The sequence below is a fragment of the Antedon mediterranea genome, chromosome 8 (genome assembly GCF_964355755.1).
Source record: "Antedon mediterranea chromosome 8, ecAntMedi1.1, whole genome shotgun sequence".
In the NCBI taxonomy this organism is placed as follows: domain Eukaryota; kingdom Metazoa; phylum Echinodermata; class Crinoidea; order Comatulida; family Antedonidae; genus Antedon; species Antedon mediterranea.
Genome location: NC_092677.1, coordinates 21921123 through 21934709, shown reverse-complemented (window position 1 = coordinate 21934709; position 13587 = coordinate 21921123). Strand labels below are relative to the sequence as shown.

The window sequence follows — 13587 nt, the reverse complement described above, 5'->3', positions numbered from 1 at the left end:
TGAATATAACATGCATAGCTCTTAAAAATATGAGATGTCTTGTTTACTTGAATCTTTTCATAACAGCGTTACTGACACAAAATATGAGAAATTTAAAAGTAAGTAATAATATACACCAGTATTATACTATACTATATTATACAGATATTGACTACTTAGAGGTTAAATATAAGATTTGACATCCCCGAGGGAATGATATTAAGTTCGAGGTAATATATATTTCCCGAAGCGCCAGCTGAGGGAAATATATATTCCCCGAGAACTTAATATCATTCCCGAGAGGATGTCAAATCTTATATTTAACCGATATAAAAGGCAATATCTGTTATATTATATAGCCAAGAACAAGTCTGCTGGGTTGGGTGAAGCTAGGCTAGGCCTCCTGTAGGCCTAGTATTTGTATTGTATTTAAACAAGCAAGAATAATATACAGATAATTACTAATTAATGATTCCTTGGCAATAAAATATTCACTTAGGCCTAGGTCGTTTAAATTAACAGGAGAATTTCCATCAATAATATTAATAATAATATTATAATCAGGTAGGCCGAATAAACAATTCGTCTTCTTCTCTTCGAGGAGCCGAATCACCGGATGTTCAGCGCGTACTAGTTACTAGGTTACTACCGTGAGTATTGACCAATCACAAACTGTGTTTCATCACATTTAGGGTGGACTGATAACAAATGAGGGCGCTATGTATGCATAGCTTAAATAGTTTAGAAGATTAATTTCTTCAACCAAGTTCCGTGGCGCAGCGGTTGAAGCGTTGTCTTGTGATGGAGTGACAATTGCATTGCAAGTTCAAGATCCAGTAGATGACTTTTGTTTATTTATCGGCAAACGCGAGTGTTGCACACGAAAATTACACAGTCAATATCATCGTACTCGAGAATTTATATAATTAATGACAGGGGACACGATAATTACGTGAAAATTACACAGTCAATATCATCGTTCTCAAGGATATATACAATTTACGATCCTCGCAGCGGTAGTCATGTGATGCAGGTTCAACCAATCACGTTCGCGTATTTACATAGGCTATGTAATATATCATTTTAAATTACGGTACTCGAAACTCAAGTATGTATTTCAACATTATTTGTACTTTACTATCATAAGAGATGGGAGGCTCAAATAATAAGTATAGGTACATTTATGTAAACATTTTTTATTACAAGAGACAGGGAACTCAAGTAATAAGTACAATAATTACACATATATTGAATAAAAGTTTAATAATAATGAATGTATTTTTTTGTGAAGTGGAGAGAATATTTCATTCATTTATAGATTGCCTATTTTATCAATATAAAACCTTGTTTATTAAAAAGAGTCACCGGAGTTAAAACTCTCTGCCCTGTTAAATATAAGTCAATCATTCTGAAATATTAATATCTCCATTCAATTCATAAACATTAATTATTTATACACTTTATAATAAAGTATAACAGTCAACACTACATCACCATAATAAACTAAATAACTTGCCAATAGTTCACTGAAACCATGGTCAAGGAACTGTTTTGATCATGCATGTATGTATCTTAAAATGTACAGCATATTTATATTTCTTCCGGCAATTTGTATGGACTACTGACCCCACAACAGAATTGGGCTTCAATCCTCTTTGAATGCTCGCTGTATTCACACTATCTGCTCCTAAAATAGTAGTAACAAAATTATACAGTGAAAAACAAACTTTCATTTGTTTTTTTAGTTCATTGAAGATGAAAATGTAATTGGAAAAAAAAAATGATGATGTATAATGGCAGAGAAAAATGTAACTAAACATACCTTTCTGTCTGGTTGATATAGATTTATAACTCTTCTCATAAATTGTTTCTCTGCCTAAGGTAAATGATATAGATATCACAACAAATACATTAATAGAATATAATCTGTAGTTTACACAGAAGAAATGTGCACCTCATTAATAATACCTTCGACTTTGTTGCATTTACCGAGACTTGGCTAAATTCAACGGTTCTTGACTCCGAACTTTACTGTGATGGTTTTACAATTCATAGAAGGGACAGGAACGATGGCAGAAGAGGTGGTGGTGTTCTTTTCCTAGCTTCTAATCAGTATAAGTCTCGACGTCTGGAGCACCTTGAGAAACCAAATATTGAAATCCTCTGGGTTGAAATTAAGCTAAGCAAGACAAAACGAGTGCTGGTTGCTGTTATTTACAGGCCACCCAACAGCGGAAGAGATGTCATGTTGCAACTAGCGCAATCAGTTGAAGATGCATCAGCCATGTATTCAAGGCATCATATTGTTCTTATCGGAGATCTGAATCTTTCTGAAATCACGTGGACCAATGATGGATATGGAACTGCACCTGCTAACTCATTGGGTGAACTTTTTATTGACTGTTTTATTAATGGACATAATTTGTTTCAGTGCAATGTCAATCCAACGTGCAATAATAATGTTTTAGATTTAATTTTGTGTAATAATTCAATTGATTTAATCTCGGATATTTCTGCTGGTCAGAATATTTTTGAATCTGATCATTCTTCAATTTCATTTGTTCTTAAAATTTCTATTCAAAAACACTTTTCTAGGGATTCAAGACAACTATATTGTTTCAAGGCTGTAAATAATGATGATCTTTTGAATGCTTTTAATGTTATACCTTTTGATTTAATCCATATGTGCAATGATATTAACGATAGTGTTTCTCTTTTTTATGATTTAGTTGATGCTGCTCTCCGTGATCTTGTGCCTATTGTTAGACCTAAAAGAAAAATGCCGCCATGGTTTGATAATGAAGTTAGAGTCGCTCTTAAAAACAAAGAGAAATGTTTTCGTATTTCTAAACGACTTAATACACATGAATCAAAACATGCTTTTTCCGTTGCCAGAAAAGAATTTAAAGTCCTTATGAAACTTAAATATAAAAGTTATATGCAATCACTCTCTGGGAATCTTAAGGCAAATCCCAAACGCTTCTGGTCGTGGATAAAGACCAAAACTAAATCGTCTTCTTATCCGTCGGTTATGTCGCATGGGCACAAGGTCGCGGAGACAACTAATGATAAGGCTGCTTTATTTAACAGTTATTTTCATTCAGTTTTTAGATCTGGACCTTCTGTGACTGATGAACACCAACGTCTGCCTGAGGCTTCTGTCGGCATTCTCAATGCTCCAATAATTCAATCTGAAATTGTTAACTCGTTACTGTCATCCATTCAGACTCATAAGGCATCTGGATGTGATAATCTCAGTAACCATGTTCTTAAAGTTTGTTCTCGTCCTCTTTCTATTCCCATTTCTTTCCTCTTTAATAAATCTCTTCAAACCGGTAAATTTCCTTCCGTTTGGAAACGTTCCAATATTGTTCCTATTCATAAGGGGGGGACCAAGAAATTGATTTCTAACTATAGACCTATCTCTCTGTTGCCTACCATTTCTAAATTGTTTGAAAAAATTGTTTTTAACCATATTTCGACTCATGTTTCTCCTGCCATTGCTTCCTGTCAGCATGGCTTTGTAGCTGGTAGGTCATGTGAAACAAACCTTGCCACCCTGTTGACCACAGTTTACGAAGCCATTGATGACAGGAAGCAATGTGATATTATTTACACTGACTTTTCTAAGGCGTTTGATCTTGTTCCTCATAATTTACTCTTATTAAAATTACAACGTTTTGGTTTTCATAATGATTTTATCTCCTGGTTTCGTAGTTATCTTAATGGTAGGTTCCAGAGAGTGGTCATTGAGGGTATATCCTCTGAATGGCTTCCTATTCAGTCCGGTGTCCCTCAGGGATCGATTCTTGGTCCTCTCCTTTTCAATCTTTTTGTCAATGATATCCCAAAACTCTTCACCCACTCCAGATGTCTTATGTTTGCTGATGATGTTAAGCTATACAGAATTATTGGTAGTGTTGAGGATGCTGACAGGCTTCAGGTGGATTTGGACAAGCTTTGTTATTGGGCTGCTTTATGGGGAATGTCCCTCAATCCAGTAAAGTGCAATATTTTAACTATTACTTTGAAAAAGAACATTTTATTTTATAATTATTTAATTAATGACAATCCCATTAATAGGGTGCAATCGCAAAAAGATCTTGGTGTTTTTATTGATAGTTCCCTTTGTTTTTCCTTTCATATTGATTATCTTGTTGGCAAGTGCAATAGACTGCTTGGGCTGATGTGGCGTAATTGTAAACATTTTGACAGGCAAACCAAAATCCACCTTTATTATTCAATTATCCATCCCATTCTCAACTTCTGTTCTGTTATTTTTAATTCTATTTCGGAAACTCAGTCTACGCGCATTCAGCGTCTGCATAACCGTTTTTTACGCTACATCAGCCACAACCAGAATCCTGACTTTCATTTCCATGTCCGATCTTCTGAGTCTCGTAGAACCTTTTTTGATCTTGTTTTTTTGTATAAATGTATTAATTCTTTATTTGACTGTAACTTAGTTAGCAATTTTTATCTTAGAGTCCCTAGTCGTCGTCTTAGAAGAAATACTACTTTTCATATTCCTTTTAGTAGAGTAAATGTTTTAAAAAATGGTTTTATTAGTAGATTAAGTCAAACTTACAATTCTTTTACTTTAAGAAACCCTGAGTTAGATATTTTTAGTAATAATTTCCGTAAGTTTCGTAACATTGTTAGTAGTTTAGTTTAATGTTTGTTTGTATATGTACGTGTTTGTCTGTGTTCCCTCCTGTAAGTGGTGAACCATGAGCTCACTGTTGGTTGGGAAATGAATAAATAAATAAATAAATAAAATGTATATCGCATAGGCCTAGTAACTATACTAGGCCTATAGGTTTGATACAAAATAAATAGTATTACTTAGAGGCCCAGCCTCACTACTAGTACTATACTATTTAAGTATTACTACATAAGTTATAATTAACTAGGCCTAGCTACTAAAAAAGGCTGGCTACTCTTATATTAATTATATAAACATTCCGGCGTTAATATTAGTTCATAGCTGTGCCTACTACCTAGGCATAGGCCCTATACTGAAATCTATTAGATCTAGACCATGGCCCAGTCGGGTAGCGGCTACCTGACCTTTCTTATTAGGCAGTATAGGCTAGCCTAGCTAGGCTTACCTAGTAGGCCTATTTTTTGTGCCTAATTCATTTAAAAAAATGAAGAGCGGTTAGGCCATAGGCCTATATAATAATATCCGAATTTTATCTTTTCACGCCTAGTCAGAGTAGGCTGAAATGACAGTCAATTTAAGATAGTTTTTAGTATCATTCCCTACATCGCGTCGGCGGTCTTCTTTTAGCTACACGGACGGGGTGCCACCGGCCCACCACCTCCGTTCGTCTCACGACGAGCGGAGGAGGCCTACATCAGTACATGCAAATTAGTGTGACGTAACGTTTTTCAACAACATCGCAAGTAGATCCCCGCTCCCTATGCTATATCTCTCGTTACGTATCTACTAAGACTAATTTACATTGCTGCATTCGTTTAAATAGTTAATGAAAGATTAAATGTTGCTTTTAAAATTATGAATTATGAAAAAAAAAAGATAAATTACCTGATTACAAGATTTAAAGTCATTACTTGTTGGGGAATATCTGATTTTCCGTCGTAACAATAACACAGCACAAAACTTATTCGACCAATCAGAGACAACAATTTCTGACAATATTACTACGCCGAATACGAACATATTTTAATGAAATAGTTCTATGATTTATTGTCTTTTTATCAACTTTCCAGTTGTCCGATTTTGGTAGACTTTTTGTATGTTTTTTATCGTAAAATTAACTTCAAGTTGAATAAAAAAAATCTTTTGTTGCAATTTTGTCTACTTTTGGGAGTTTACACCATAGATTGACTGGACTATGAAGCAGATGATAAAAAAGGTAGGCCTAAAGTACAACTTAAAATTGTAATACTTTATATGTTATGTAAAATGACAACTAGTAGAAATCACATTTCAAATTTAAACTGTAGCATTGGCAAAGGAAGGAAAGCATTAAATTAAACTATAATTTATAGTCATATAGAACTTTCAAATATTAATAGCCAGTCATAACTGCTGGAAATTAATTCAGGAAAGGATGACATAGTATGTAAAATTATTTATAAGTAAGTTCTGAATGAACTGAATAAAAGAATCAGTACCTAAAGAAAATGTAACAATTGTTAATATCATTATCTTTTGAATATCGGACATGGTTGTTGAATAAAGTAATTTACTTCAAAGATGTATACATCAGTAAGTCTGTATCTAAACACAAAATGTCCTGCCCTTTAATTAGTTCACTGTTGAAGATCTGAAATTTAAACATTTTCTTACTCTATTCTAGAAAATAATAGTTGTTAATTTGATGTTTTATTAGACCTGGATATTAAAATACCTTCCTAATAAATAAATGCATGTTATTTATATTTTTTTAGAGACGCAAATTGTAAAATGAGCAATGGTGGTACAATTTTTAGTTGTAGTTTAGTTATAATTTGCAGCTTTACACATATTTTGAAGCATATTTCCTTTGAAATATTTTATGAATTTTAAGGTTTTTTGCATATTGTTATCAATTGCATTGATTTGATTTCTATGCATTGCATTGGTTTTACAATTTGCGGCTCTACACTGGTATAAAGGTTTAAAGTTTTCCTGTATGTCAAGTATATTTATGGTACTAGTACAGTATTATTATACAAAATATAGTTTACATCAAAAGACAAACTCTGACAATGATACATTTATATGATGCTATTTTGTAAAGATTCAACGACAAGAACAATAGTGAGTTGGCTATGAACCTGTGTGAATGGGTTTCCTACAAAATATGTTTTAACTGCATCTTTGTGAGGTTTTAGAAGGGTGAAATAACAGGGGACCACTATGATATTGCCGAAGAAAGACAACTTTTATTTTTGTCCTAAGTTGTTACCCTGATGTTTAACTGACCAATCACTGTACATTTGTTTAGATTTCCAGTTCCTTTCAGAAGTTTCAAATTGTAATAACTTGTAACAATGTAACATATCTATGTAGTGTCAAAAGGCTATGCAACAATTCCTAAATAAAGAAATGATATGTCAAAGATAAAAATTTGGAAAAAATTCCACCCTCCCCCCCCCCCCCCACTAAAAAAAAAGTAGGGGAGGAAAATGTGACTAAACTTACTGCTTCTTGCTTCCAACTCTTCCTGCTTCTGTTGTGCTCGACGCCGTATTCGTTGCCGTCTTTCTGATAAAGACTCTTCACTTGGGCTACAAGTTGGTGATGTTCCTATCGGTGATGTTGATGATGTTACACCAGACTCATTTACAGGAGGTTCTTCTGACCCTTTTCTCCTAGTAAATAATTAAAAATAAATACTCAATTTAAAAACATTCAAAATAATGTTATTCAATAACTTGCTGTAAAATGTAGTCAACCTACAATCAAAGAATATATATAACAAGAATGAGTAATCCGCGATTTTCCCTGTAACAGTAATATTGTCCATGTGGTAGGGCGCCGCCATAAGTGTGGATGTATCTGGGATGTATACAACTTTTTGTGACGGTTTCAATAATCAAAGGCTAGACCACCGGTAGTATTTTCATGATAAAAAATGTTATCAACTACATGCCAACATCATGTTAAATGCTATTTGGATATTTAATTGTTCGTTTTATGCAATTTATTTAGTAAAAACTGCCGTATAAACAGTTCGCTTTATCAACCGGGCGCTACGATAGCGTGACCGTGCGTGTTGGTGTTTACGCGATTTCACGAAGGATAGTTTAATAATATTCCTATATTTAACTTGTTTCTGGTAAAACAATAAATGTTAATGACATTTAACATTTTATCCTATAAATAACATGTATTTTATACTAATTTATATCATAAAAACAATACTTAATTTACCGGGCGTAGAGTAGTACGCGGCAATGGTAAAGAATAGGCCGTGCTGAGTAACGATTTGTTGATTTTGGTGTTGCTGTGTTAGGCCTTTTTTGTGAACTAATTTAGCATGTTAGTAAATAACTGTCTGTAAAAGTGAATGTACACTAGTTTGTTAATAAATATGTATTATAAAATAGTTTACAATTGCGAAATATATTATCATAATTCTATTTAATGTGACATGTATAATATCTATTAAATCAAGTCTTATTTAGTATGTATACATCCGCCCTTATGAGGGCGGGCATCACTCTCTGGAGCTCTCTGTTACAAATTTCTCATGCAAAAATCGCGGAATACTCATTCTTGTTATATATATTCTTTGCTACAATTCACAAAAATGTACTTTGGTATGTCTACAAATTAGCTATCATATCTGCATAGACCTTTTACTATCCAATGTTTGAGGTTTTGCAATAAAAGTATTTAACTCAATTATTTAGTATTCAGTATTCATTCATTCATGGTCAAACACAATAAAATATAGTACATGGTTTGAAATTATTTTTGTTTGCTCAAAGTTAAAAATTCATATAAAAATATAAAATGAATAAAAAAGGATCATAAATTTGGTAAAATACAGATAAAACCCATCGTTTAAAATACATCGTTTGAAATACAAAATACAAGCCAGATTTGTGTGTGTAAGGGTATAGCATAAAATGATCAATGTTTCCATGTTTCATTTAATTGCCAAACAAGCTATTGCACGAAATGTTAAAACTGATAAAATTACTGATTGACACCAAGATACTATTGCAAACATGGAATTTCTTCATAAGTCTTAAAAAATAAGACTCTGTTTGCACCCATCATTTTTTCATTCCAAATGTAGTTTAGAATGACATATTAAAAGTCACCGAAAATTGAAGCATTGGAACACATTATTTTTTACGTAATCTCAACAACTATATAGTGATTTTATTCCGTCAATATTTTTGGGGTAGGGGTAACATTTATGCCCATAACTTGTGGGTTTATAATCCAATCTCAATAATCTTGATATCAATGTGTAGAATATATATTTCTTTCTAAAATGCAATTTAAAAAAACAAAATACAACACTTATTTATATAACTAGAGGTCAAAGGGTTATTGACCTTTTACAAAAAATCATTTTTTCCTTAAAAAAATGATTAACTGCAATATCGTATGCCATAATTGTGGATGCATTTTAATCAAAATTGTGTTTTTCCTGTACCTATCGATATATAAAATAGGAAACATGATGTTAACTAGAAGAATTTTAAAAGTAATGATGTACTATTCTTATTGAAATTGATTCTTGATCAAATGTAATGTAAACAATTTTGGGGTAGGGGGTAGCGTTTATGCCTATAATCTATTATTTTATAATCATATCTAAATAGCTTTAGTACCAATGTGTAGAGTATATATATCCGACTAATATACATTAAAAAAACAATTAATACAACAGTTATACGTAACTAGAGGTCAAAAGGTTATTGACCTTTTACAAAAACTCAAATTTTTCCTAACAAAATTATTAACATGCAATGTCTTATTCCATAATTGTCGATGCATTTGATGTAACTTGTGTTTTTTCTGTACCTATCGTCATATGAATTAGGAAAAACGATGTTAAGTATTTTGAATTAATTATGCACTTATAATAAATAAATAAATAATAATAACAATAATAAAAATAATCCTATGATAATGATAAATTGTTATCAACAACAGGTAGTGTAGTAGTAGGTAACATTATTTTATGCCTGCCAATAACATCTAAATAACTACAAATGTGTATAATATGTATTGCTTACTCTAAAACCCAATGTGACCAAAACCAAGGACATGATTGTAGATTTTAGGAAGGAGAAAGGACGCAGCCCTCTGGTATCCCTCATAAATGACGAACCAGCGATATTGTCCATTCCTTTAAATACCTAGGTACTATATTTGAGGACAATCTCAGCTGGGAATTAAATACAGAGGCATGAATAGTAAAGAAAGGACACCAGAGACTTTATCTGTTAAGGAAGCTGAACCATTTTAATGTCGATAGATAAAGTAATTCTCAGGTTTTTTTATAATTCCTTTATTAAGAACGTTTTAACTTTTTTCCTTTATATGCTGGTTTTTTAGTCTTAGGGTCAAAGAGAGAAACTCACTACAAAGAATTGTTAACTTAAGTTCTAAATTAATAGGTTGTCAACTTTGTAGCTTATCTTCCTTCTGTGACATGCAAACTCTAGAAAAAAGTAGAGCTATTCTAAAAAATGTTAACCATGCCTTGTTCAGTGATTTCGAGCTTATGCCTCATGGGTGTCGCTTTCGATGCATGTAGAACAAACCGGAAAAGAAATTCGTTTTTGCCAGTTGCCATCCGACTCTTCTTGAACTTTGACTCTTGTTATATTGTACTGTGTATTGTGATATTTTTGTATATTTTGTAGGATCATTTTAATCCAGACCTTTTTATTTGAATTGCTCCGTGTGGGATGATATTGTTAAACCCTTCAAATAGAAAAGGACTCACAACTTATATGTATCACTTTCTTGTTCGGGTATTAGTACAGTGAAATGCCATTGCATTCACCACTTGTAGTTCTAGTTACCCCTGAATGCTTCAAGGAGATACTCAGGTGCTGGCTTTAAGTCTGTGTGTAGAGGAACCATGTTTCCATCATCTGATCTTCCATCCCCAATCCTCGGTACACATATCAACCCCACTCCATTGCTAAAAGATAACTTGAACTTGAACATGATGTTAAGTACCTTGGTTGTGGTACGATTATGAAGTTGGCGATATGCGAGGTTGTACTTGTAGATGGGATGGAGTCAAAGGCATTCCACGTTTTCCAGGTCGTCCATTGTACAGACACACTAAATCATTTTCTCTAGCAATCACAATGTCATCCTTTGTAGCTTGTTTGCATCTGAAGACTACAGCATAATGTAAGAAATAAGTGCAATGACAAGCTTTTTTTAGAGCCAATTCTGAAAACTCTGGATGTTGTGTCACCAGTATCGCATGAGCAAACAGAAGGTTATCACAGATGTCTCTCAAAAGTACTGTTTGAACCAGTTTGATAGTCCAGCATCTCAGTTCCAGTCTAAAGAATATCACAATATGTTTTAAATGCTTGACTGCAGAGGAGCACTAGTAGATCCGTGTCATCGGATAATGACAGATGTTTTCCTGTTTGCTGATTCAATGGTTTTTTGTACTATCCGAAAGAACATCTGCATCAGCAGTTGCATTCACTCATTGCCATGTTGTTCAAATACTAGTTACGAAGATTTATAAATTGTTGTTTGTTACAGAAAGTGATCTAATTTTGTGGAACATGTCACTGGTAAAATGTACAGGGACACTACCACCTGACACGCCTTACCATGTGCGCCGTCTTTGGTGTATGAACCGCTTTCATAATCATCAAAGACTATGATGGCAGAGCAATATTTTTTACAGATCTCTACACTATTCCATGGAATGCTGTGCAGTAGAGCACTACCATCTAGAATGTAGGCCTACTGGACATCATTCAGTGATTTGGATGTGTTAGACTATTCAGAAGAAGTTGTTTCCACATAGCATCATGTTGGTTTATTAGCTGAAAGTATTGTAAGTTGGTAGTTTCAAAAAGTGCTGGTGGATAACAAAGTTCATGTCCATGTTGTCACCTCGAGTCTCCTCTGGAACTGTAGGATCAATGCACACATATTTGCCTGTATGTACATATGACTTGATTGCCAGGATCTTAAATACATTGCAAGACTTTCTGGCCAAAATATTCAATGCTTAATACCACATTGCTTATATTCCAAATCACCTGCAGTCTCCCGTATCAATGGTATGAAGTCTCTGAGTCGTAACCAAATGTATTTTTCAATTGCCATTGTGTCCCTGACGTGTGGCCATAAGGTCTTATGTTGGCCGCTGCTGGAGTAACGCCCTGATACTATTGCAAGGCATTACATACATTTCAGCGCAGATTTGGTCTGGATGTACTCATTCCTATATCTCTTGCCAAACCTCTGGTTTTCTTTGAGGCTTCTCATAGAAACCCTTTCAATCCAGTCCAGATGGTCCGAACGTCATACAACATGGAGGTCATTGTCAAACTGCTGTTGAACATCTTTGTATTTCTACTGGTTAAAAAATCGTTAAAATACTTATACATCCCAATATAAATACTGTAACCATGGCAACACAAATGCCATCTGGAAAAAATGGAATGTAGATCATCCAGAAGCAACAGGAACGGAGATGTCACTCATCTGCATCTTGTGCTGGTCATTAGTGTATCGTTTTGGACTGAAATTTTCACCCCAGGGTATCCCTGTGTGTATACCATTGTTGATTACAGCTAAAACAACATTTTTTGCCAAAATTGACACATTATGTTTTGTTTTTCCGCAAAAATGACATTCTAAATAACATGTTATGACTATAAGTTTGATATCACTGAATAGGAAATTTAATAAGCTTTCGGATGACATAAATCAAACTTGTATATAATGTATTTCAAATGGTTAAATATATGTAATTAATGGGGCATATTAATTTTGACTTAAAATGACCTTTATTGACCTCTGACCCTTGACCCAATGCTTGGATTTTCGGTGACTTTTAGTATGTTGCTCTACACTTTATATGGAATTCAAAAATACTTGCTTTGTTACTATTGCAATTTATGGTGGGTATATCATTAGATTGACTGGACTATTAGTATATAACGAGAAAAGAATTGGTGAAAGGACACAGCCTTGGGGCGCTCTGGTATTGCATGTACGAATTTCAGATAAATTTTTCCCGATCCCTTAAAAAATTATTGATCCATAAAATGATAGACTGGTTTACACCTAATATATTCATTTTCTTTATTAAAATATGTGGTTGTATAGTATTAAAAGCAGACGAAAAATCTAGTCTAGTCTAATCATTTACTAACAAAATTGAAATACTGAACCTGATAGTGTTTATGTCATTGCTTGGAATATGTATACAGTAGCTTCTCCTAAAACTAACTGCCCTTGTGATTGACTAAAAGAATTTGTGTTCTGTCAGAAATTGAAGTATGTTTGAGATAATGGATGCATAGTAAAAGGATGTGTTTATTTGGGACTAAATTTTAAACTGTACGGTAGCAAGTATAAAAATTACTGTTTACAATAGTCCTATGTATATATTTGAGCGATCAGAATACCTGTATGTAAAAAAATCTCTCACATGGGCAACGTAAATTTCAGGCAGTTTTGACTGTTCAGTTTTCAGATGGTGATTTGGACGGTTAGTATTGAGCATTTTCACCATAATGTTGTTAGTGAATCTTTCAAATTAGGTTCTTGTAACTTCTTCAGTTCGTGTAATTTCTAATAAGTTTGCAAGCCAGTTTTACCTTCTTTCCCTTCTTCTACGGTAAGGTGTCATCTTAGTACTATTTTCAGTAGTTTCAGTTTGGATGGTTGGAGACTGCTCAGTGGCTTCGTTTAGGCTGGTGTCAAGACTATATTGTATTGTAGGCTGTAGCGAACTACGTTTACTTTTGCGTGGCATCTTTCCATTCATCTGTGGATCGGCACTTCTGCGATTTTTACGCATGTTTCGGTGTTGTTCAATCGGAATATCAGAATCACCATCCTCTTGTTTGAGAGACATCTGAAATAAGCAATTAAAATAAATTCATACTCCATTAAAGTGAATATTAATA

General features: G+C 33.6%; 1 protein-coding gene across 13 annotated transcripts in view; it reads right to left on the bottom strand.

The window, feature by feature from the left end:
- LOC140057257 (uncharacterized) overlaps positions 1 to 13587 on the bottom strand; it is a 150748-nt gene that overhangs the window by 63670 nt on the left and 73491 nt on the right. For all 13 annotated transcript variants that reach the window (XM_072102833.1, XM_072102828.1, XM_072102832.1 and 10 more), the window contains 2 exons: positions 13276 to 13535; positions 7136 to 7305 (listed from right to left, as the gene is read on the bottom strand). In XM_072102833.1, the coding sequence (XP_071958934.1) occupies positions 7136 to 7305; positions 13276 to 13535 (430 nt within the window). The remainder of the gene's footprint in view (positions 1 to 7135; positions 7306 to 13275; positions 13536 to 13587) is intronic.